Here is a 27066-nt window from a genome sequence, read left to right as displayed (position 1 = left end):
CTTTGGTAACGCGATATGCAAGTATCCATCACGATAAAAATGACTGAATCGGTGGTATGACTAGTATGTAGCAGATATCTATGGTGTCACGCACTGGACCATTGATATCTTAGGTTAAATTCCAGTTCTTGCAAACGCTTATCACTCATCCAAAGCACTAATACAAGGATAAGGAAGCAGGCGCTAAATAAATTTGTTTCTCTTTAAGACATGCTTGTCTTATCACTGGATAACCCAATCTCGAAAATTTCATCGATTAATCAGGAACCAACTTCCAACGTTAGCGGTTCATACCTATTTACCGCGTAGACAGTTTTTTGAAAAAAAATCATATTCTGACTACAAAATAACTGGAAAGTCTGAAGCCATTAGACTTCCTTTATGGCTGCCTACGTTTCCTGTGATAATTGAATTATATCAGAAATCTACTGTACGAGTAGCAACAGAAACGCTAAAAGCGTGTACTCTTACCAGCTGCATAAACAGAATATGCTGGAATCAGAAAGCTAAAGACCGAATATAAAACAAAATTTCTGTTTTTCGCTAATTTTGCCGTCCGCCTGCCTTTGAAAAAATCAAGCGCCGTTTTTGCCTTATGCGGTATAATTCACTGCGTACATAACTTTTACGAAAAACCCTGTTAAAGTATAGAGTAGGAGTACAATAGCTTTTGTTATTAGAAAATATTCATCATTGTTTCAATAATTATATTAACAAAGATTTTGAATACAGTAGTACACAAGTAATACGTATTTATAATCGTACGAATTACGAAATACCGTGTTACAGTAATGTCTGAAACCGAGCTAGTGGAATGCGATTACTGCCACTGCTGGTTGCAGCTGCTGTAAGCTTAAGACGGTTTATCCATTAAATACACCTTTTAATGTTTAGCCAAAGGAAGCTTTTTGCAACACCATTCGAAAGTTTAAAGTAAGCGGCGTCGTCGTATTGCGGTGCATAAGCGACGTCGACTTCAAAGACGCGCAGTAATTTGACGACACTGGACAGATGATCGGTTTCGTTAGCATTAAAGTGCGTGAGAGATGGTTGCCAGCAAGAAACCGATTCCGTTCAAGAAATTCAACTGAATTTTATACTCGCGCTTGCGATTAGCCGACATACGGTATATGCAATCGGAGCTGGCAACCGGTAATCCATCTATTACCGCAACGGAGACGCTACCGTCAAAATACAGCGTATATCTCATCGCATAATTTAATTTGGACATTGGGGATCTTTTTGGTGTTTAGCGAAGATAATCCTTCATGTTTGGAACCCGGCTTTTCCTGACGATTGACATAACGGCGGGCTGACCTTAACTCACAGCCAATTAAGACAAGATATCGTATGCAGTGCCTGCATATCTGTAATTACCTGCGATAGGTGGATAATTTTTTTATTTTTCGTTACACCCGCGTGGACCACTCTGGAATACTGGCTCGTAAGAGCATCATCAGCAAGTTTACACGACGGAAACGACCATCGCCATCATTCATTACATATCCATCTATCGGCTGCATTCCACTATTACAGCCGCTTGTAACAGCCATGGATGCTCGACGGCAAGTGTTTATAGCTGGCGCGCTACGGCGCTTGTGCGTATTTTTATTCTATCTTTTGGTTGGATGGACGTAATATTTTACGATCAGCACACATAAGTGCTGTTGATCTCGATTGGCAGTATATTGTTGTGCCAGGCGCCTACGTTTTTCTCTACCAGTGCTCTTTGCTGGTTTAACTGGGCGATCGGATGTCGTTCTAATTATCTAGTAGAAACTAAGTAATTTCTACCCAAAACACATCTGGCACGTCTGTTACAACGATCCGCTGTAAAGCGAGCGAATGTAGCACATACCGGATTACATCATACATATACATAATTATTCGTCAGTTGATACAATGGATTACAATCGCTCCAGCATCCATCCGGCAAGGTGAGGAGATATCCTGTACATGTGTCTAATTATTGCGGTTATAGAGTAAGCGTACTACCAGCTGCTGTACAACAAATTAGCGCAACGTGCAATCCCCTTGGGTCCACATCTTGACCTTGACTCTCCGCTACCTGCTAAGTGACCTTGATGTGATGGCGAGCAGCGGTATGGCAGCGCCGTCCATGTAATTGCTGGCGTACATTTGATTTTGCCTTTAATGTGATTTCCACCGCCATCGTATGCGTATGTAAACAAGCGACAAATTTCTCGTTTGCGGCCATTACACATTTGCGTAAGCGATGAGAAAATTTGCAACCGTGTTAGGTTACAATTCCGCTGCATAAACCCTGGTCAACCACACCGGTCTTGTTGTCTTGAATTTCTCATCAGCTATCATGCCGTAGCGAGCTGCCCGCTTATTCTGGAAGTGATTTGCTTTCATATTCGTAAAAACATACTATTTCAAGTAAAATATTTTCAAACACCGAAACATGTATAAAAAGTGGTTCAGTCAATTTAATTGTCATTGAATAAAGAACTCCTATAAGGATATCTAAAAGTCCGTATACTGTACTGTAATTTTGAATTCTATGTTTTTTTAAGATGCTTGTTCTTTTTGTTTTTAATTTTAAACAAATTAAGCTTTTCTGCACCAAAAGTTGCTTTTTAAAATTTAATACGTTGCACGCCTGCGTTGGTTTCAATTTATTAAATCCCGTGTTATTGTTTTATCGTAGGCTTTTGAATGCATGCGCAAAAATCTTAAGCGTTTCGATGATTTATCAGCAAATATGCGCAAAGACAAGCGAATACGTCAAATAATATGCTACCTACAAGCTGTCAGGCGCGAAACATTTGCAAAGTTTACCAAATCATGTATACAATCGTAGCGCATAACGTAATAGTATTGTTTATCTTGGCGGCTTGGAATTAAGTGAATACAGGTTTACACACACGTAAACACTGAATTGCTGCTAAGTGAAGTGGGCTTCAGACATATGTGATTAGCTGCTTGGAAGATGTCGTTTTTGTTGCACGTTTTGTGATCCGTTTCTTTAATTTATTTTGAAAATTTTAAAGCACGGCATTTAGAGCTGCCACTATTCACACTTTTACAGCATTTCAAAACTTACGAAACTATTTGAAAAATATTTACCAAGCTATAACTCACATGTTTGCCGCCTAAAACCATCAGAATTAATTAAAGCACGTGCGTCAGCATGCAAAAATGTTTATTCGCCGTCCCATCGCCAGAATCTAAAAATAATTTCATGTGCATGTACAGCTAGTATCGCTTGTAGATATGCCGTCAACCTCCCACCCTGCGACTAACTTGCATCGTTGTCTTATTAAAACTATTGCCAAAAAGTGTAGACGCATGCTGTTTGGATATAATCTTTAATTGTCTTCTTATGCAACATCGGTTCCAGTTCATGAACTGATATTTGTTAGCATCTCCAAAAACGAACACCAACGTAAAGGCCCGCAAAAATATTTTTATAACCCCCTGTTCATGAATTTGGCATTTTTAGATGTGAAATCTGGCAGCGCATTTATGCTTGTTGCTTTTAGTCGTGTGTGGTCCATATGGGAATCGCAATTCCCGCGCTTAATATGTCTGGGTTCTCCATAATCAACTGGTTAAAGAAATTTAGAAATGTTGCACTTTAATTGCTGAAACTTAAGCAAAGAAGCTTAGCCTGTGAACAACAAATACTAGTTTTATCTCAGAGAGAAAAAGTTTACCTTGTGTGGTCAAGGTAAGATTGTGGCTTGATTTTACCTCATGCTTTGTTACCTCTTTTAAACGTACATCATTACATCTACCGTAATAATTATTATTATTTTGGTGATGCTAAATTTCCCATTCTTGTATGTATCTGTATTCAGATGTACACGGTAACACGTACAATATCATATTGCGTATACCAATTAGAGATAATAAAGGCAGTTATGCCCAAGATTCGCGAAGAAAATTGTAAAAGTCTCGCAATTCACTACTCTAATGCGTGGGCGATGCGCAAGTATCAGCTTATCAGCGCTTTTTATAAAAGCCTTATTAGACAATAGCAATGACCACATTATTGCAGCTGCTATAAAATATTGGCATACATCTTACAATGGTAATAGATCAAATGAAGTGTCTTTTGTATCCAAAGTCTTGTGATTATCTTTTTTATTACCATAAGAAGTGTGGCATTATAGGTCATAAATTCAAAACTAAACTAATTCCCATAAAAAATTATCTGGGATCGCTTCGTGACTGTAATTCGCAAGTTATGCATAACTATATTATTACAAAGTATCAAATGTACCAGCAGTAAATTTTAATATAATTTAGGTCGGAGAGGTTCACTCTGCACATACAGTGGTTTTGACATTTTACAGTAGTAAACTAGTTATGGGAGATTACGTTTCAGCATTGCTTGACCAATAATACCCGCCATTATCTTACTGCATATATGTCTTTCAACTTGCATACTGATTCAGATTTTGTAATATTAAAGATATCCATATTTTTGAAAAACCGGGTTGTGGGCAGTCAGCTCTTGTACGGGATGTTGTTAAACAAATGTACGATTAGCAATCAAAAAGGGTTTGAACATAATAATGAAATGTGTGCCTCTTCGGGGACCGCATACTGGGCTGCTCTTTGTGCCATTAAACAAACACAGGAGACAAGGCCGTAATCCCAATAATCTGTTTCCTCTTCGGGATTGGCGTTTGATAAGGGTTTCCGGTCTGTACGGCAGTATTGGGCAACTTAAGAGTACTTTACATTCACGCATACGATTTCGTTATGTACTGTTTCTGCTGGAGAATTTAACTAACTAAGTAAACGGGCATACAAATTTTCTTTACGGAATAACGTGTATGCCTGCGCTAAATCCATTCACCCAGTTCGCCGAAATGTAAAGAAGCCTAAAGAGGTTTGGAATCTTCTGGGTAACTCCAAGTTAATGGACTATGTTTTTTATGTACGTCTACCGCGTATACGCGGTATCTTTTAGCCGAAATAAAACATATACGTATATGTTTTATTTCGGCTAACAATGCTGTTGTGACAGAATTAGTTAAAGTGGACTTGATCTGATTACGCTAACCAACTTCTAGGTACTATGTTTGCAAACATAGTTCCCTAAAGTATGTGCTTTGCAAAATGTTTTACGATATGAACTCCGGTAATATATTGTGAATTTCTTGCTACTGCTATAACTTGTAACTGGCCAGGGCACATTTTCCGGGTCAAATTCAGAAAAATCTGATCTTTGGCAGAAACATAGCATACCATCGTAGTATATTAAAAAAAATAATTTCAGCTGCTGACACTCAAAGGGCGTGGCCAAACAAAATTAATAAGTAAGTAATAGTACATACTATTGCACTGCACTAGTGTAGTACTCGAACAGCTGTTTATATCAGTGTAATAATAATAAATCAGGAACGCATCTTTTACCGAATGACAGTGTACGACTATAGCACGCTTAAAAGATAATGAACTTTAATATTTAACAAGTTTCGGGAGCACACTGCACACAGTGAGGAAATTAGCAAAATCCAGAATCCAAGTATAGTGGCAGTATGTGGTACGTACTGTTGCACTACCGCAAAGAATCGCAGCTACAGAATAGTGTTTCTACTGTGTCGTCTTAACGTTCGTACATGAAATTTTTCATTAACCATAATGTGGCTAAATGCTACGTTTCTGCAAGAGGTGAAACTTTCCTGATATGTTATTTTATGAAACGCTTGTGCGGGTATTGCGCTAGTGCATTGTAATAACATGCAGACTGCAGTATTACTTACTTATTAATTTTGTTTGGTCACGCCCTTTGAGTGTCAGCAGCTGAAATTATTTTTTTTAATATACTACGATGGTATACTTTGTTTTTGCCAAAGATCAGATTTTTCTGAATTTGGACCCGGAAAATGTGCCCTGGTGAGTTTTTATTAAAATAAGTGTATGACCAGTGCAACTGCAAGATGTTATAGTGTATTTCAGTATTTGCTATAACAATTGTCAGTCGTAGAGACCTGAAAACAAATTTTTACACATACGTATCTGTAATAATAAATTGTTCATGTAAAACGTTTTTGTATATTATATTTGTTGTACATATGCACACTATTCTACAAAAGACAATGAGGCAGTATATTTATTGCACATACGCATACTATTCTAGATTTACGTAGAAACTTTAAAATTGGATTAGTTAACGCAGCCTCTGCGCTAGCAAGGAACACGTAGCTTTATGGGCATTTTAATTGTTAGATGTCATTTGCTTTATTTAGATTAACTGTAAAGTTAGGCTATACACTTTCAGCAGAAGCTTAAAAAGTCTTGAACCGAGCAACCACAAAAGTACGAGTTTGTATGTACACAGTCAATAGTTAATAGGCCGCCCTTTGTATAACATATTTGTATTATAATAATCACAGTTTCTTCGTTTAAATGTTTTCACTGGCTAACAAAACAAAACGCGCAATGAACACACTTATGCATCTTATCTTACAGGATATTTATCTGATGTGCTCGTATGTTATAGGTAATTCAAGGTTTCCTGTCATAAACGTTTAATTTCATTTTACATATATATTTGTAAAGCAAATATACCACAGAAGCGGAAACAATGGGATGTTACACCTGTTGTCATTTTTGATAGAGACGTACGGTCTCGGATGCTAAACAGTATAAGTTGAGAAAGTACTAATAATCGTTTCTCAACTGTGCTGCGAACAGAAATCAAAAATAACGCACGCAACAAGCTTTTCGAAGCCCGGTAACGGAATGTTTGCAAATCCGAGGATCGTGGCATTCGTGCTTTTGCTAAATATTTTGTGAGTCCATCCGATATTTTGTGAGTCCATTTGCATCTCGATTCTCCACTACACTACGTGCATTTTGCAATATACAATACACATAGCAAACATAGCAAACATCAAACAGCTGATCCAAATTTGCACTGCAGTATAATTAATATTTCGCTATTCGCAGTTGAGACATACAGCTCTCCGAATCCAGCGTTCTAGGAACAGGCGTTACTCTGGCGACATGAGCCGGCACAGATCCGGTCGCACAGGGACTGTGTCAAATTTCATAGTTTAATTGTATGTTATGGAAGTACCGGCTGTACTTCCGCCAATACTGTCGGCGACGAGCGTGTTGTTGCCGACGCCTGCCACCGTCTTGACACGCCATATGTGTGTGTACGAACGGAGTACTCGTACTGGAACTGATCCCATTCGCAGTACTAATAGCCCACTGCACCCTCCGAACGCTATCCCAATAGCTTCGCATGGGGGCTGAAAAGAGTCATATCCGGTCAAGTAAAAGCACATCATAATTATTTCGTCACTTGTCATAACGCGGAGATTTTTTACATTTTACTTCTACCGAAAATATGTGATGTCGCAACGTGGACAGATTAGCGGCACTGCAAAAATCCCGTGCTAAATAAGATATTTAAAGAGATTCTGAATGTTGTCTTGCTCTGTGGCGATTATAAAATAACATATACGCCTGGATTATACCATTAATGTTGCTTGGCTGTGCTGGCACGCGATATTCAAGCGCGCTTGATTTTTTATGGCATGTGACGGCTATTTCGTGCCGGTTAAGGAAGATATCAAAAGCCGCTTGTGCATCTTATAAGCCGTTGCAGCTCTGGTCAGATTTTTGCTGCCTAATGATTCCCGGTGGATCAACATTGATCTGCACAAGAGCTGACTGTGAGTATCCAGGGAGTATCGATATTTGTTAGTATTATTTATGAGAACAAATCTGCCAAATTTAACTGTAAGGATGCGTAGTTATACGGGGATTTAGTTGCATATACGTATATGTTTGATACTTTCGTTAGTATCAACAACTTAATGCTTAATTCGACATAATTAAATACAATTTTTGAAACGCGACATCTTAATATTGCTCTCCATTATAAAGCAGGTAAGCAGAGCATAAATATTTTGTTTTTAATACATATACATAATTCCGAAAGCTTTCTTTTTATTTTCAATTTAACTAAAATATGGTGAGGTTTTAACGTTGATGTACCCAGTTCCGAATTCTTCCACACATGCTTGATATGCATTAAATGACCTTCGAAAAAATCGTTTGTAGGTTATTGTAAATTTGTTTATGTACGTAAGTTTTTAAAATTTGCATACTGGTTAAAATATAACAGGAGAAAGTGCGATTTTACGTGAAAATATAAACTTTCAATATTTTCAAGAAATTTAACATATATAACCAGTAATGGGTGTGCTCGTATGTTTTTTTTTAAAAATTGCTCAACTTAGTTTTACTCTTCCGTTTGCAATCCACGGACCTTTAATGCTCATTTAATTTGAATTTACTTACTCCTAACTCCTAATATGAAGCCATTTCTGGAGTATGCTTATAGTCACCGGGTACGCTCATTATCACTCTAGTAAAATCAGCTTTACGTTACATTTGTGATAACAGCTTATTAATGAAGCAAATATTGTGTTGGATAAACTCCTTAAAGGGATGCCAGAAGAACCCTCGTATTTCAAACGGAAGCACATTCTCCTGCCTGTTAGGATATGATTGATTAGGTCGTTAGGGCTCTTTCTTTCCTGCATATTTGTGCTAGAAAACCCAAATCCTTGTTACGCCGATGACATTTTCTGTTTGTTAACAACGTTCAATCAATCTCTTTGTAATATCATCATTTACCGCCATTTATCTTCGATATTCATATTTCATGCTAGCTAGGCGCTTCATGATTACTGTCCGAGCATACAAAGCCGCCACACTATTAAGAGATTACTTTATAACATTTTGTCAGGCAGAAATTAGTATTTTATCTGAGAACAAGCAGCATTGCAAAATGTTTTTGCGTTCTTTTCTATTGTTGCCGCTTATGACAAGATATCCGTTTTAGGTAGAATCGGTCCCAGATGTATGAGCTTTGTTATCAAATTTGAATATTACAAAATTCCATAAAACGCATGACTACAGTATTAAAAATTGTTGCTAGCAAAAATCTGTTATTATTTGCCAGTAAAGGTAAAATTAGTGGAGCAAAATAAGCATTTGTATCGCAGCTGACCGTGCCGTGCTATTCATCTCGGGAAGCATTTCTTTTCACTGTTAGCTTTGTATGCGCATATTGTGCAATATTTCCACTATCATTTGATCAAAAATTTGCTGATTTCGACCATTTAACTGCACGCGTTTATTTAGAACAAAATTTATAATTAGCACCATCAAGGTCATCGAGTTTTGCTCTTAAACGACATTAAAAGCGGCTCAGAACGTTGTCTCTCGTCCATAGCGAAGCATTTTTATGACGATCTCGTAGCTTTTTCCACAATATATCCCGTGTTCGATATCTGCTTTACGCTTCATGCATCGCTGCAAAGTGTCATTTGCTTGATGTAACTTGTCGCGCTGTAAAGCGATTTAAAACTAGTGGCAATAATGGTTCTATATTGCTTGCTGATCGGGAATATATTTTCGTACTACAAATTAAGTAGCAGCGTCGTATTTGTAAACAGAGAAAACTAAATCGTCACCACGCAAACTGACAAGGATTTCATTTTAAGAAACCATTTATAGCCTGCTGAGTTGGATGGATAGCAATAAAATTCGACTCACGAGACCGGAAATTACTCCTATTCTGTTGTTGGAGATTACCAATACTTCATATAACCAAAGTACGGTTTCATAACCAAAGTAACAACACGCTATGAAAATATTATTTTTTGATAGTGATCTGGATTCACCAGTGCACTTTAATTCGTCTTTAGCTGGTACGTACGTATGAATTTCTAGACTCCGTTCAATTATTTTAACGAATTGTGTATATGCACCTCATAAAAAATGCAATTGTGTTTCCCAATCTGCATATATGTAAAACACTTCAGAAAAATCAATATAATTTATTATGAAACAGGGTTTGGGTATTTCACTGTATTTGTACTAACATAAATTTGCTCAGTTTATAACCCAATCTACAAAAAATCCGCATACATAAACGAAAGTAAACTGGGTTTATGGATTGCCGGCACGGCTCCTCGAACATGGCAGTACACCGCTAGGAGAGCCTTCGTGCTTGGGATTGTCAACAAATTTATTTGCGCTTTTAACCCACTTGTTAAGTCTTAAAAAATTTGGAGTCAGCCGCCTAATTAACAGCCAATTAAAACTGATATTTCTGGCAGTGTTTACATCTTTCTTGCATGCACATTTGAGATACAAAAAAGACGGTTTCTTTGGCTCGGTCAACAACATCAACTGACAAAAAGGTTCATCGCAAAATTCCAGTGATTGACAACATGAGCATTTGTTGGCCGTGATACTTAAATTTAATTATCAAGTGGCTGTGTTGCTTAGAATTAATTCACTCAAAGCGTTTCAGATTTTTTGTTATTTACTTCGCTGATAGCTATAAAGACCACAAAAATCATCGGTAGTGTAATATTTTGTCAAATTACGCAAATTTCACATCTACTGCACTGCTTTATAGACTCTTTATTATATGATAGACGTCACAGAGTAGTTGTATGTATAAACGATTGTATACGTGGAATACAGCTTATTGCAAATATGCAGAGACCTGAAATTTTTACCATGAAAATCTAATGCAATATATGCTTACTCCTTACAATTAGAAGTTAGAAGTACACGAAATCGGCAACGCTAATTTCGCAGTACTGAATTAAAGTAACTCTTTAAGAGTTCAAAGATTAATTCGGGAAATCAGTTCATTTAATGTTGTATTTTCATGATGCTATCTTGTTCAAATAATTATGTTCGTTACCTTTAATTTTTTGTTTGCATTGCTAAACGGAATCTACATTTGGTATACATGTCTAACGATGTTATTCACAAATCTACAAAAACGCCGATTCCATTTCCTTGCACACTGGGCGTTGTATTACGATATCAGTATTCGATCCGTATGATAGATTCGGCATAATTGTGCTTCTTGTGATTTACAGCCACACTTTGAATTACAATAAACAACATACGCACTGGGTGAGTGGTTCAGAGTCTACCCAGATTTTGTTATGATTGTTCACACACCGAAGTGTGGCACCGTCCACGTAATAAAAAGGGTATTATTTCCGAAATGCCAGCTATCGATAGCGCGGAAAAGATTACCGTGCGTTGGTGACAAATACTGCTAGCCCAACGGCACAGCCAGGAAATGCCATCAGCACAGCGACAACGTTTTTATTTGGAGATCATAAAATATCACTTTCTGGATTTATCGCAGCTAGCTAATTCGTATAAGTAAAAAAATTATACAATGAAAATCTGTGTTTCCGGATAATGTATTAGTTTCTGACTTATTGAAATATGGCCGAGCAAGACGAGCAGAATTTGTTGAACATTCGTAGTCGTTCGGGAGATTCTTTTGGCAAGAGGTTACATCGGCTGAGTCTGCGGTAAGAAAGCCAAACCACTTTCGTTTGCAATAACTTTGTTAATAGAAGCGTAATCTCTATTAATTTTGCCTACATAGTCGGTATATAAAAGAACGAACTACGTGTTCTGGGAACAACTTTTGCTCTAGATTGGTTTTTACGTAAAACCTTATGAAAACTAGCGCAAAATGTCGTGCCTTTCTAAAACAATCATTTTCGCCAATCCCGTTATTCCAGTCATTTGGCATCCGGTCGACAGTGAAATATTAGCCTTTACCAACATTTACTCGCAGATCGCCCATTGATTGTTGACGTTATTAAAATTCGATTCTGTGAATGAAATGTTGCGTATGTGTGCGCGCGTTGCATCTGAGGATGTCATATCGTGTTATCGTAAACCGCTGCTAGGCATTTGCGCCGGGAAATGCGGAATTGCGTCTCGTGTTACCAATTTTCCATTTGGTTTTGGATTGCATAATCCTCTCTTAAGTTATTTAATCCTCTGGCTAAATCGGTTTATAAAAAGTTAAAACAAAAAGAAAAACTTGTTGATAGACAGTATTTTCACTTGTTCAGGAATTTTTTGCTTTGGACAATTTAAACAAAAAAGACAAATTAAAACAACGGTGTTCTACAATGATATAATAATAATTACATGTTTTGTGGATATGCAATATGCAGCAGTAATTTGTGATTCAAAATTGGATTTTTTAATCGGTTCTACTGCAAATAATCTGCATATGTAAACAAAAGAATATAAATGCATGTAAGTCTTCGCCAGCGCTCGGGAAATGATCTTAGAATGGTCGCGGTTAATTATACATTCTTGCATAAGACAGCTTAACGGTCATTACAATACTGGATTTGTCGTGCATTACATGCGCTATTTGTAGTGGACGACTGCGCGTTGTCTCGTTACTCTGCCAGCCAGTGTGCTGTGCCTGCGAAACGTAAATGTTTTGTTTCCTGTTGCGCAGTCTACAATAAGGAAGCGTTACAAACGTCTTACGTTACGCTATTTGACGTCACGGGCTGATCGGTATCCCGCTAGTGTTTATGTTGTGGTTGCCCTTCACTTGCCGCAATATATATACAATGCCCGGACTGTGTATACAAACACAAGAGGAGGATATCAGTCGTCTCCGTATAAGAAAACGTAATTAATTTGTGCTGGTTGTAAGTTGTCCTCCCTACGGTCATATACCGCCTTCCATCCCATCAGCTCCATTTAAATTTCGTAGATCACATTAACTTCCTGTTTTTCCCTGCGCCACACCAGGCCGATAACTATCAAAGATTCCAGTCACATTGGCTGTGCGTAGTTTATAGGGTAATTCAATTGTTCCTTCACTTGGCTTTACTACTTCTCCATGTTAATTGCATTGATCTGCACATGTGCCGTGCCGGTTCAATGCGGTTTATCTCATTCATGATTGTATTGTGATTGTTATCGGCATTCTGACACGTTTTTCCACATCTAAAAACGTACCGTTTTGTACTACTTAAATAATAATTTTTGTTGATTTTAAAAGATCAAAAATACAATGTCAGCGGTGACTTTTATCTTGAGATGTATCGCTTCAATCGAGTAAAAGCAAATTTCCATAAATGATTTTTTCTTGTTCTGAGGCTACCCTTGACCGATTACCGATGGGACGTTAATGCAATAAAAAAATTTCTCTTTATTCCTTGGAGATGTAGTCCATGAAAAGTTCGACTGACCGTTCTGAGGATAATTCAAAATTGACAAATGATTTTGATTTCATTTAACTGCCGCTGACTTTTGGGACTACCCTGGCGGTATTCCCTTGTATATATATGCGCGCCCCTTGTTGAAAACCGTTTATTCTCAAGATATTTCTGTCTTACTATATCTACCCAAAGCAGCATTTTCTTCTACCAGCGGCACGATTGCGGTGTGTGTAACTTTGTTGTACGTATACTGGAGGTGACCTGCACTTTAATTTGTTAGGTGTTTTGCGTTGCAAGCGCTGATCGCGTATACGTATATTATCATCGTCCTCCCCATTGAAATTTAAATTTTCCCTAGGTTAAACAATCTTGCCACCAAAAGTGAGGTTCATAATCACCATGGACGAAAGGGTCGAGAAGGATCTGGTGAAGTGACGAAATCGATTATACATCCGTCCCCGGGCGGCCTCACAGAAGGTAACTGCTCTTAATTTTTTAAAATGATTGAGTGAAACGGACTTTTGCGTGATATTGCACCTGTAAAGGCTTTTAGAAACGGTCATATTTATCGCACTATTGGCTTATCAAGTGCGGATATTTGTGTCAAAAAAATCTACATATGTGCCAATTTGTACACGACCTAGAAATTGTGGCTGTATATAATCCAGCAAAGTAGCATCGTTTTCAGAAAATTTGGATGAAATAATGAGCAAACGATAACGGCGTATAAATAATGCTAAAGCTGACCAACTGGTGTTTAGGTTTAGTTACATTTATGTCAAACGTCTTCCTGCTTCAAAACCATAGTTTTCACCGCATAGTTAATTACTTGACGATTCCCGGAAATGTGCGAATATTACGCTTATATACGTACGAGACCGTTGTCCTGGTAGTGTACAATAGTTCCAACTCCATGGAAATGATTCATACCGTATGATCCTTAAACTTCAACTTTGCTATTGCCGATTAGTCTTTTTGATTTAATGTATTACATTTAGCTGTTTCCTGAACATTGCCCAAAGTGCTGAAACTGGATTTGATTAGTTTTTAGGAATAACTTCAGTTCCTTTCTGTTGTTCCAGTGGTTTGGTTCAGAAGCCTGATTCAGTCCTGCCTTTACTTTCAGATCTATACCAGCGTCTGGTAATTTTTCAAAGAGACGCAAAGGGCTATGGACTAACTGTTTCCGGCGACAATCCAGTATTCGTTCAGTCAGTGAAAGAAGGTGAGGAGAATCGTCTGAAAAACAATAAAGTGCTTAAAAATAAAACCATTAATTTTTGGACTCACAAAACACTGCACTGTTAATATAATTAAGGTAACTTTATTTATACTTCGAGTACGTATTTCAGATGGGCCAGCGGCACTCGCCGGAGTCCAGAAAGGCGATCGTATAATAAAAGTATGGCAATTTTTGTGATTAGTTATGCAAACCATAATGGGCTTGTTTCAGTTGTTTCAATTGTTGCTTGTTATTTTCTACAGGTTAACGGTACTTTGGTTACGCAAAGCAATCACACCGAAGTCGTCAAATTAATAAAAGGTATGTTATCAGTCTTGCAGAACGGTATGCATTATCATGCATGAATTTAATCGAACAGTGCAGTTAATCGCATACGTCTATCTGTCCCTGAGTACACTCCCCAGTTCGATTCGTAGGCACGGCACATGATTTTTCAATTTTTGAACCATATTAAGTATACATACAAGTATTGTCACAATTACAGACCTGACTTCTTATTTTTTTAAGTTGCCATAAATTGTCAGCCAATGCAAAAGTAAAAAAGATTCCAGTTTCAGGGTTCTTATACAAAATACATATATCATAAAGCACATGATATGTGTATTAATTTGTTTGCACGAAGCCAGCTGTCTGGTTAATTGATTCGGTCCAGCTGTTACGGGTATATAACTTACCATAATATTATGGATGTTGGTCTGTACTCCTTTAATGTTTGTTTTTCTCTGTCGAAGAACAAGACCGCCAAGGTTATTTTTAGCATTACTAATTTTTAAATCCATAGAAATCTGCATTATACGCAAATCGAAGAGTAATGTGTACTGACTCGCGCGACGTTGTAACGAACGTGGTAAAAAAACGCCCCGGGGATGCAATAAATTTTGCATATCCATGTAATAAGCATTAGGGTGACCACGTGAACAGTTTTTTCGATAGGCATTAATAAAGATGCCTTGTATCCAATTAAAGCACTTCCTGGGTTGTCTTATTACCAGCAGTAAATTAAAATACCCGGCATTTTGCAATGAGATCGCGTACACTCGCAACCGAAAGCTCTCATCCATTTTGCTACAGTAGATTAAAGTTGAAGCAATCATTATATCAGCGTCTTTAAAATTAAATTATTCAGCGATATATGCGTTTATACGAATTATTAATTTTTCATTTACTGAATATTGCTTACGTTAGAACAGTCCTTTAAACAACGGGCATTAGACATTGCCCTTTGATTTATGACAATTTTAAAAGGCAGGCAAATTATTTAGTTGCACGCCATGTTTATCCAAAGCGACTGCTGCGAATAGCGTGGATATAATCGTTAAAACTTATTTGAACATACCAGGCGATCAAGTGTGGAAAGAAAGCGTTGCACACCTCCAACAAAACGGTTATTTGCTTGTTTAACAAGAAAGCAATTGTTTGATTGCACATTCTTTTAATATAAAAAGCAGTTAAGGTTAACACCGCATCGTTTAAGGCCGCGCTCGTAAAATGTTGCGTTAACGCCATTATACACACGCTCAGAACCAGCAGGTGGATATTCTGCACTCTTTTTACGGCTGCAACATTTTACACCAATCTAGCTAAACTGTTCTGTTATTTCCAGAGTGCACCACGATTACAATTATGTTTGACGAAATTGTGCAAAAGTCTATTAAACCTGTATTTTCCTCTTATGAGAGCAAAATAAGCGATTATGCTTACTTACGGGTATAATGAACGGCTTCACCTAGTTCATAATTATGCGGCAATACGGAATTGTAAATTACGCGATCTGCAGTGTATTATGGCAGTCATATTGTTGTTTTCCCATCGCTCATATGCCGCCGTTATTTTATACGGTTGATCCTGTCGAAAAATTGGATGGGCTAATTTTAGGAAGTACTAATTAAATTTGTTTATACACGGTTCATGCGGCTCGTTAGCGACAAACCGGCGACAGCCAGCTGCACCGTATGGATGTTTTCTAATTTTGGACATTTTGTTGATAACGTGGTTACCGTCGGGAATTGACTGATCTCGACAAAATGTCATCGCGCCAAAATTACTTTCGGTTTCGCAGCAGCTCCGCGCATGGTGCAAATAGTTGTGCTGCGCTGCGCAAAAGCTCATGGCTAACTTATGGTACGTAAGCAATTACCGGATTAACATATTCTTTCAAAAGTTATTTCTGAATATTTTTCAGTTAGTGCAAAAATTTGCCGGTTTACCAAATTACCATAAATCATTTCTGTATATGTAGTATTTAATGATCAGAACAAATCCAACCACCATGAAATATAGTACAACTCGTATATTGTATACGATAAAAATTTTCTCAATGGAATGGAAATGTATTGCGCTGTCGAGTTTTGACAATCACCTAACATCATTTATCTCAATAACACTGTGGAACTACTGGTCACTTGCGTAGTGAGTGTCGTTCTTTCTCGTGTTGACAATGAGTTTTGCAATCGTTTGAATATTCATCTTTTTTGTGTCAAATTCCTTCATATTCTCGGCGATGTTATTTGGACAGGCATCCTAAAAAATCTGTTGCGTTTGACGGGTATTATAAATTGGAGTTTGATGTTTGTACTGTAGTTTTCTACGCCGGCAGCTGATCATGTCGCCACTGTCAAGTGCCTAGTAATACATTCGTATACATAATGATATTATATTCTAAACGGTATATATCTGAATCTGTGTAGCGTAAAGCTGATATGACTATACAATTACAATTAATTAAAATCTAACAAAATATATATTTATTTTTTCTCGGTAGTATGCGTATAGTAACGGTTTCAAGCGATTTACAAAATTATGGTCTTTCTTAAACATTTTAGGCACGGCATTGCTCGGGGCTTTGAAATCTTAGTCAGTGCTGACATAAACAATTAATATGCCTCAGTGTTTTGCATGTTCGTCACACCAGCCGTTTCAGTATCACCTTGAATTTGCATAATACTCGTATAGTGTATTGTACATTATTCCGTGAGCAGTATACAATACAGCATTCTGTGTTCTTTGCAGCCGACCAGCTGGTTACCTTAACGCTACTGGGCAAATCGCCGACGAAGCCCATTAACCATCCGAACGCCGGCAGTATGAGTAATATCAACCGTCATGGTCGGCCGCCGCTCCCCAACCAAAACAGTCCCCCCACCATCACCGCGCCCTTACCGCCCAGCCAGGATAAGCAGCAAATGTACACCGATAATCGGCTGCAGACGATGAATCTGATGCGGGAAAAAGAAATGCAGAATATTGCTCAATTAACCACCGCCTTTTCCGCTAATCCCACCGATGAGAAACTCGGGAAGGATATTGAGGCGGCACTGAAGCGGGTGAAGCATCTCCAAGACCAGATGCTCATCCTGTCGGTAACGCGGGCGGGTGCCACCGGCGGCGGAGATGTGTCCGGCCCGACATCTTTCGCTGACCGCCCTTTGCCGCCCATCCCCACCGAGACGGTCAAGTCGCCTACCGAGACCGGTGGGGGGATCGGGAGGACATCGCGGAAGAATTCTGGTGGCTCGGGACATGTGCGTCAGTATTCCACACCGGAGCCGCTGCATATTGCCGGTGCCATGCTCAGCTGTCCGCCGGACTCGACGTTGCTAAATCGGTCAGCCAGCGATATGATACAGCCGCAAACGGATATGGATGTGGATGTCATACCCAAAAAACCAGCTGATTCTCGCTTTCGAGTGAGTTCAATATTTAACTGTGCAGAAACTAAACTCAAACGATAATTCCGGCGCGGACAGAAAGCAGCGAGGAGGAAATTCGCTAGCTGTCAGGAATGTGACAAAACGATTAATGATGTTATTTTTTTAAATTTATAATTTCGACGCTTTACTAAATTCGCAAGAAAAAGGATATAGTCGTAATTTCGCTTTTAAACCAGTCGTACATTAACACGTATGAAAGTGGCTGTATTGATCAACCGGCAGTGTAAACACTCCACCATACACACGAAATATTATATGAGTATTTTTTTTAAATATTATATGAGTATTCTGCATACTACGCAAGACTTTTAAAAAGTAACTTATGAGATCCCAAGCGATTTGATTAATAGTTTACTTAAACTGTAAAACGAAAAGCCCACGTGATTCATTGGCGTCGGGTTTAACAAGAGGTAAATTTTTACTTAAGTTAAGTAAGTCAGCGCATTCAACGGCTAACGTTATAAATAGTCTCTAAATTGCGTTTGCGTGCAACCCTCTGCTCGCACCTATTCAGGAATCTACAATGGTAATAAAACATAATGGAGAAAGCGACCGGGTAAGGTGCGATTAAAAATTTGCCGCGGGACATTAGCACTGTTGCAGATTACTGTTGGGTAAATTAAAATTGGTTCGTCTCGACTAGCGATCATAGCAGACCCACAACGTAAAGGCGACATATATTCTACTTATTACATCCTGCGAAACTGGCATTTCCATCAGATCCCAGAATAATGTTCTACGTTTCTTTTCCTAAACCTACCAAATCCTCATTGCAGACGTCGTCGTTCGGTGAGAAAATGTTTTCGCCGCCCAGTACACCGTTTGGCCAACAAAGCAATGTGGTGAGTGGAAATCAGAACGCAGTATTTTTGGTTCAAGAAACTGTAAGTACCTTTGTATATGTTAAAATTTTCTGAGCTGTCACAATTATTCGGTTGTGCAGTAAAAATAAAGTTTTGTTATTACATTATACTTATACGTGGTAAATTATTTTGAGCCAGATATTTTACAATTTTAAAGTGTTCCAAATATTTTTTCTAAATTTTACTTATTTTAAGTTTTGTACTGTAGGGTGATTGCCTTGTTTATCATAGAAGCACTAACAGATATACGAGTGCATACGTAAAGTATGATACATATACCACATAGAATATATATATACCACATAGAATATCCTGTTACTCCCTTTAGCTCCTTATACAACGAATTTTAGATTTTTTACCATTTTTTCAACGATATTGCTCTGTATCGCGATTAATGTCTGTGAATATTGCAGAATGGATCGTCCAACCGCGCTCATTCCGGCTTCCCCACTCTATCCAGCATCCCGCTGACCGTGTTCAATCGGCCGGCGCAAGTGGACGTTATGAGCATGGAAGACGCCAGTCTCGGTGCCTTACCCTCGCAACCGGCGCCCTTTCTGCAGTATTCCGCCCTCCAGCAGAATCTCCCGCATCTCTCCGTCTTCATGTTCTATCTGTGCACCAACAGTGAGCCGAATACATTACTCTTCCATCTCCTATCCGATGCCTACCTGAAAGGCACCAACACCAAAGACATGCAGCGCTGGGCCTATGAACTGCACTCCACATTCACCCTGCCCGATGCGCCGCTGGAGCTGGAGTTTGTCCGGAAAGTGCCGGCAATTTCCGGTAGTATCGAGGAGTTACTGAGTAAACCGGAATGGAAGGATGACGAGCCGTTGCGGGCTGTCTTTAATAATGCGCGCATCCGTGCTGGGGATGTTGTTAAGAGTCAGCTGGCGGAATTCCAGCAGAAACGCGCCCTGGGTATGGCGTTCGGGCCCAGTGAGGCGGAACTGCAGGAGGCGTCCACATCGGCTGACAGGACAGCGGAAATGATGGGCGCGGTCCTGGGACAGTGGCTGCAATACATTACGGATGCACAGCCGGAAGAGCCGGAAAACAGACTAGATAAGCAGGCGGCCACGGGCACGGCGCTGGCCACGTTTCTCAGGATCTCAGGTGGAAAGCTGGTTAAGGAGAAAGACGCTACTGTCTCGCTGCTGGACAAGTGGCCTCTTATGCTGCAGAAAGAAAAGCACAAGTACGTGCACATTATACTCCATCCACATTTTATAGGTTTTTTATTTCCGACAAAAAGTAATAATATCGTATACATTCTTACAATTTCCAAATTCCAATTTTTTATTGGTGAAGTTACAGTGGCATTCAAGAAAAGCGCTTTAATAACTCAATGAAGTACAGGATTTCCGCAGTTTCCAAATTCAACAGTTTTTTTGTTAAATGGCGAAGCAGCCGCATTCCAAAAAATATTCCAAAGATTTCTGCAGTGATTATTATACGAAAAATAACTTTTTAACTGTAGGTTTAAACCCAAAGAGAAAGCCAAAAAGTTATCGACACAGAACGGACATCAGTTCGAGCCGAAATCATTAACATCGACAGCATATTGCCAGCATTGTTCGCAGCTAATATGGGGCGCCAGTCCGCAGGGAAATGCCTGCGCAGCTTGCGGCGGCGTCTATCATCGCTGCTGTACGCGGCATGTCGATAAATTATGCAGCGGCAAATCATCCAGCCGATCCTTGCCTTTCCCCGATCTCAACTTCATTGGACGTAAACGCAGCAACCAAAGCCCAAGTGCCAGTAAGCAGTCTGGTTACAACAATTTTATTATTTTCGAAAATACCTTAAGCCAGTACGCACTTGCCGGGTTAATAGCCGGCATTCCCGTTGTATCTTGTCACGAAACTTTGATTTACTGGGCAAGCACATACAATGTGAGCACTACAGCATGGTTGCGTTTTGCAGTTGCTGCAGCCAAAAAACAGCACGACGATAAAATGGCCACGGAGGCCGCTGCGACGGCTGCGAGTAATACTTCTTCTGATCTCTTATCTGATGCACCTGACAGTGATAGACGACTTCCGGTCGGACAGCACCCGCCACTGGCAGCCGATCGATCGGCTAACCGAGACTCTTCAGCCACACCCGACCTCTCCGAGGCCTCGCGCTTATCTTCTTCCACTCAAATTACCCGCTCAGAGAGCCTGAAAACGCAGCAGAAACGCGTGGGAAAAACAGCCGGCAACCGCAAGAAATCCGATCCCTATCATTTGGACCGGGAAGCGGATGATGAGCGGAGCAGTATGGGCATATCGGAGAACTCCTCATCCACGCATTCATTACGGAGCAGCGAAAGTCCGAGGTGAGCGCATATATACTGTAAAGGTTATCGTCTGAATAAGCCGATGAAACCGAGCGTTTTATGTCGGTTTTATATCGTCCTATTTTATCGACAGATAAGTATCTTTTTTATCTGCGTGCAATATTTTTTCCCGATAACTGGGACTGTTAAAACTTCCGGAAATTTTACTGCAGACTAGAGTTCAGCGTGAATAACGGCATGCCGGCATTAGCGATCTGGTTACCTGCCATTCATTGTGTACTGTGTACTGCATATCCGTCGTATACAGACCACAGTATCTATATACAATTATGTTGCATTTATCCGGTGCACATATTGCATGCGCATCATCGTCATTCGTGATTTTCTGTTCATAATGGCATTGGTATACGCTCGTGTGCAGTATTGTTTTCTTACGATTAATTACACCGTTGACTCAGAGTATGATCGTGATGGTGGATTACTGTTTTTGTTTTTAAAATCTTGCGAAAACTTTCTTACGAAAAGTGCACGTTTAACTGATATCGTTTTTGGGCTGCTTAATTAATAAATCGATTGCGCTTAAAGGGATTCGATGGACAACGTGGGTGATTCCGATTTGGACGCCGATCCGAAGACCATTCCCGACTGGCAGCTGGACATTAAGGATTTCACTCTCCTGGAAGACTTAACCCCTAAAGAGCGCAAACGCCAAGACGTCATTAACGAGCTGTTCCACACGGAGCGCACGCATGTGCGCAATCTCAAAGTCCTGCACCAGGTCTTCTACCAGCCGATGCTGCGCGATCAGATCCTCCCGCCGGATATCCTGCATCTTATCTTCGCCAACTTGGAGGAGATGCTCAGCTTGCACAATGACATTAACCGCGCCATGCGCCGTCTGAAGAAGTCCACTGATTTAGTGGGGAATGTCGGTGATCTGCTCATTAGCTGCTTTGGACCGGCATCCATTCACAAGTTCAAGCTGGCGGCGGCTGCCTTCTGTCGTAATCAGCATTTCGGCCTGGAGGCGCTCAAGCAGCGCCAGAAGAAGGATGACCGGCTGGCGCAGTTTTTACAGGATGCGGAAAGGAATACGCTGTGTATGCGGCTCCAGTTGAAGGATATCATTCCCACCGGCATGCAACGCCTGACGAAATATCCACTTCTACTAGACCAGCTGCTCAAATATACTAAAGGTAGAACACTTTCTTTGTAGTAAGCTTGTGTGAGATATTAGAAAATAAAATTGGCGTACTGGTATATGTACCGGTATTATGTTGATAACTGATGAACGAGTACAGTAGTTATGTTAGTAACTTACAAAGTAGTACCAGTATCTATATTTATTCTTTCTTTAAAAATCGATTCAGCACTTTTGGTAATTATTACAATAGCCTCTAAATTGCATTCGTATCGTTGTTATTTAACTTATTTTGCTGTTACAGTAGTCTTTGCCAAACTCCATTAATGCAGAATTCTTACCCGGCTTATGGAGAACATTTTTGGTTAATTCTGAAAATCTTAAAAATTTTCCTCGAGTTTATGAAAAAAGTTGCTCATCTGGGAAGACGTTTTGTGTGAATATGTGTAGTGAAGTGGCAAGATTGTGTGACCCCGTAAACAGGCTCATACGTCTTATTAAAAAATGCCAGACGATACTCTTTAGCTTTATTTTTTATTTTTTGCAGATGACGATGAAGACGGAAAACAAGAACGAGCCAAAATCAACGTAGCTCTGAATAACTGCCGTGACGTGTTAGACTTCGTCAATCAAGCCGTTATGGAGAGCGACAACAGGAACCGACTGAAGGAAATACAAGATAAAATCGATACCGGTCCCTTCCGGAAAACTCTTAACAAGCTTGGTTTGGACCCTAAGGTACCTAACACAATGCCTGCGTTTTTTTAAATAGAACTGCACATATTCAGCAAGTAGATTGCGACAGGAAAAAATTACTTACATAAAAATTTCAACTTACTGTAACCATTTCAGTGCTTCAATTCTGCTTACTTACAGAGTTTCGACCTGATCCAGCACAAACTAATCCACTACGGCGAATTAACATGGCGTACGAGCAAACAGAAGAACATCGATCTCTTGGTTCTCCTTCTGGAACGACAGCTAGTGCTCATCACCAAACAAGACGACAAACTGGCCTTAAAATTCCACAGCAATCCCACGCTGACCGGCAGTGCTTTGGACAAGCGCTCCTCCGCTTCCGACAGCAGCCGCTACTGGTCTCCCATCATCAATCTGGAGAATATTCTCATCCGTGATGTCGCCACCGACAAGTGTGCTTTTTTGATGTTCGGTGCCGGTGAGTTCGTCAAAGTCGATCAGATGTACGAACTGGTGGCACCCACAGCTAACGAGCAGATCAAATGGAAGAAGAATATCCAGCTGGCACTGGAGGGCATGACGAAGCTGTACGAGAACATGGCCACTGTGATGCCGGAGACAGCCACGCCCAGTGTCCAGTCGGGTCCGGTGGCGCCCTCGCAGCCGGGTGAGACCGGCTCGCACCTGGCGCCGTCGACCGATGGGAATGAATATGCAGCGGAAGGAGAACGCGGTCCGCCGAGTGAAGGAGATGAAGCTGGTAGTAAGCCGGGTGAATCGGCGGAGCAGCCCACGGGGGCTAAAACAAAGAGACCCGCCAATCTACTATCGCCGTCGTTGATCGTGTTCACGGTTCCTGACATCCAAGATGCAATGACAGTTGTGACACCTTTTGGTAAGTTGTACGTTGCATGTTATTCTAAATTAATTAATCCATTTTCCAAACCTTAAGGTCGATTAAAAAAGACAATTTATATGCCGGTATGATTTATTAAAGACTTTAAATACATAATATGCTTTGAAATTCTATTTGGTGAACGCAGAGTAGGTATTAGTTTTTTTCCGATGAACTCATCGCTTAAAAAAAGAAAAAAACCGTACATTAGGGAAAACACATAGCAAATATCGACCCTACCCAGGACCCGGACTGCGCTCTGGTCTACCAGTGTTCGGTGCATTTTATTAGTAAAAATAAAAAGTCAAGCTTGAGGCATTGTGGTAATATGCTAATGTTACAGAGCAACTGAAACGTCGAGACCGTGAACTGGAAGAAGCTCTTTCATCCAAGATGCGATTAATATCCACGATACTGGGCGTGAATCCTGACAACATTGAAGAAGTCGCCAATAGAAATCCTGACTTCGAAGCCGATCCCCGGCAGCTCATTTCTTGGTCATCGCGCCAAGTTGCTCTCCTGGCCAAACTTCTGTCCGACGCCACCGCACTACACCACGAGCAGCTCCTCCTGCCACAAAAACACACCAGTCTCGCGGCGGAAGCCCACAATGGCCGGCGCGACTTCATCAGTCAGACCGACATCCAACCGCCGACAGTGGACGCTCATAAACTGGAGACCATAGCGCTCAATCTGAACCGATACATGACGGCTCTGATGAAAATTATCTGTCAGAGGGAAATGGAGAATCAACAACTGCGCAAAGATCTCGAGCACCAAAAGGAGCAACTGCGAATTCTACGAAGCGAAGCAAGGTCACCCGCCCATTCTCGCCCAAGCAGCTTCATTTCGGTGTCGTCAACGGGGTCGTTCCCAGCGGATTCTCTGGACGGGGACTCCGACCACACGACCCTTACGCTGTCCGATGATTATACCGGTAAATTTGACAATGACATTTTCGTCCATATATACGCTAATTAATCAAAATATTGCTAATTTTGATTTATGTTTCATGTGCGATTTTTGGTTTTGTGCGATTAGAATACAAATCCGATATATGCTGTGTACATAAACATAAGTCACTGATTTATTTCGAATCTCAGATCACAAATTTCGTGCAGAAGCAGTAAAAAATTTTTAGTATTTAAGAAATCGGTTATAGACGAGCATTCAAACAAGGTTACGGTTGCGGTTAGCTGGCCGTGGCGGCGTGGAATAGGTGCATGATTAGGCAATTGCATATTTTTTTCACGCAGGCCGAAAGGTTCATCTGATATCCTTTTAGGTCAAGCGTTGTCGGTACCGAACTCCATTCGCAGAATCCGTTCCTCTGAATAAATACAGAAAAAAATATCCTGGACGAAGCTGATTTGGAGCGACGAATAGGATAGATGACAAAAGCCGAACTGCTCAATGGACTTTCAATAAATGTGTTCCTGAAGTGAGCTTTATTATTGACTTTGATGCTGTAAATGTACACTGCAAAAGTTAAGGCTTTGTGATGCTGTTTCAAAGGTGCATTAGTAATACAGTGTGATAAGAGGGTACTAGTTCCGTGAGGCTCTTCGTCTAATGTTTACCGGTACGTTGTACAGTTTGATCCACTGGTTCCCGGTAAATTCTGGCGCTGCAAGCGTTTGGAAATTTAAAAGATTATTTAAAACGTGCATGGCTGATACGTGCTTTTTGTTTATAAAACAAGGAAATTCATTATTAAAACTGTAATTCACTATGACTGTAGCATGTGCGATATTATCCTAAGTTCCAGACTATAATTCCAAACTATAGTTCATAACTTATTGTCGAAGAGGCAGTTGAAAACCTGAAAAATCTCTTTGCACAAGTCAATATTTACAGAATTATACAAAAAACAGCATTCAAAGGCAACATTTTCAAAATTGTGCACGTTAAAAATTTGCGGTAGTAAAGTTTAACAAAGATAAGCAGCATTCCGTTGCAACGCGGTAGATTTGCCGCTCCGTAAAATTACGATTTTGTTACTGAGCCTATTGGCGAAGTAAACTGCCAGTTTCTAACAACATATGAGGAACCCACTACGCCATTTTATGTTTCCATAGGGCGGCTTCTTTTACGTAATACATATAAATGGATTTAAGAGACGTGAACGTTGGTTACCAGAGCGCAAGCGTTTTGCAGCCGACAAGCACAGCACGGTGACCTATGGACTTTTCCCGTCTATTAGAACATGGCAATGGTGGTTAAAAGTTTGCATTATGTCAAAAGTCAAATAAGGTATGAAAGGCAAAAGATGAGTCAGAAGGAACAAATTATTACATACCATCCGTTACTTTATGACTGTTATAACATTTTATATAGCTGTACTTGCCATAAAAATACCCAAGTGAACACGAATCGAAACCAGAATTAGTTGTAATTACGATACTGCAGGTGTATCCTCAGTGCCGTTTATACGAAGGATTAAAATAGAGCTAGAATGATACAGGAAATTTTAAACCAAGGATGTTATACTTACATTGAAACTCCGCATAAATGGAATTCCTCGTATTGCGGTGGTGTTCGCTGGACAAGAATGACTTGGAGGAGTGGAATCTCACTTTCAGAGTTGCGTCAAAGTGACAAGGGAAACCACTACCTCCCAGTCACCCTTCACTCCAGGCTGCTAAGGAGCGATGACCTTTACCGCCATTGCGGCATAAACGCAACTCGCGTCCATCCCAACAATAATCATTCAGCCACGGAATCACTGGAGCCAGAGTGAGCTGGAAGAGGTAGATCTGGCAACAGTAATAAGGAATCGAAGCGGCATCTTCGAGACATTCCTCTGTGTCAAGCCTAGCTTTCCAACTCACTTTGAAGCTCCGTGTGTGTATGCAGGAACAATCAACCGGCCGTTTAAACCGCTCGAAACTGTCGCCGTAAACTGCAATTAAATACCGGCTAAAATGGACAAGTAGCGATAACAAAGCCATAATTATTGTGTTATACAGCAGCGACTTACAAGTGCGCACAAGTTGTGTCGATTAACTCAGCGGCAAAAATGAAACTTCCGATAGGGGAATTTATAGCGTCGACCGGAGCAGCGTAAACTGAGGTCCGGTGACTACAAAATGTACACAGTAACCGATACGGAGTCTAACAGGTTAAGTGGATATAAATTTTGTTGGACACGATCCCTGTGTATTAAAACTGTGAAGGGGTCGATTTATCATTCTGCG

The 27066-nt window shown here is 40.0% G+C and overlaps 1 protein-coding gene across 2 annotated transcripts; it reads left to right on the top strand.

The window, feature by feature from the left end:
* Window positions 1-1034: 1034 nt before the first annotated feature.
* Window positions 1035-25601, top strand: LOC129583212 (rho guanine nucleotide exchange factor 11-like). Of its 2 annotated transcripts, none has more exons than XM_055474910.1 (15): window positions 1035-1937; window positions 13387-13505; window positions 14155-14253; window positions 14381-14430; window positions 14514-14571; window positions 17281-17957; window positions 18758-18823; window positions 19258-20048; window positions 20331-20611; window positions 20777-21173; window positions 21720-22330; window positions 22823-23013; window positions 23152-23869; window positions 24213-24806; window positions 25155-25601. In XM_055474910.1, the coding sequence occupies exons 1-15, from the start codon at window positions 1903-1905 to the stop codon at window positions 25205-25207; spliced, it is 4740 nt and encodes a 1579-aa protein (XP_055330885.1). In that variant the 5' UTR covers window positions 1035-1902; the 3' UTR covers window positions 25208-25601. The 2 variants fall into 2 exon arrangements, with proteins under 2 accessions (XP_055330885.1, XP_055330884.1); XM_055474909.1 differs by lacking the exon at window positions 1035-1937 and adding an exon at window positions 11027-11357.
* Window positions 25602-27066: the final 1465 nt, after the last annotated feature.

The sequence above is a fragment of the Paramacrobiotus metropolitanus genome, unplaced genomic scaffold (assembly GCF_019649055.1).
Source record: "Paramacrobiotus metropolitanus isolate TYO unplaced genomic scaffold, Prichtersi_v1.0 Parri_scaffold0000010, whole genome shotgun sequence".
In the NCBI taxonomy this organism is placed as follows: domain Eukaryota; kingdom Metazoa; phylum Tardigrada; class Eutardigrada; order Parachela; family Macrobiotidae; genus Paramacrobiotus; species Paramacrobiotus metropolitanus.
This window is presented reverse-complemented; position numbering and strand designations above follow the sequence as displayed.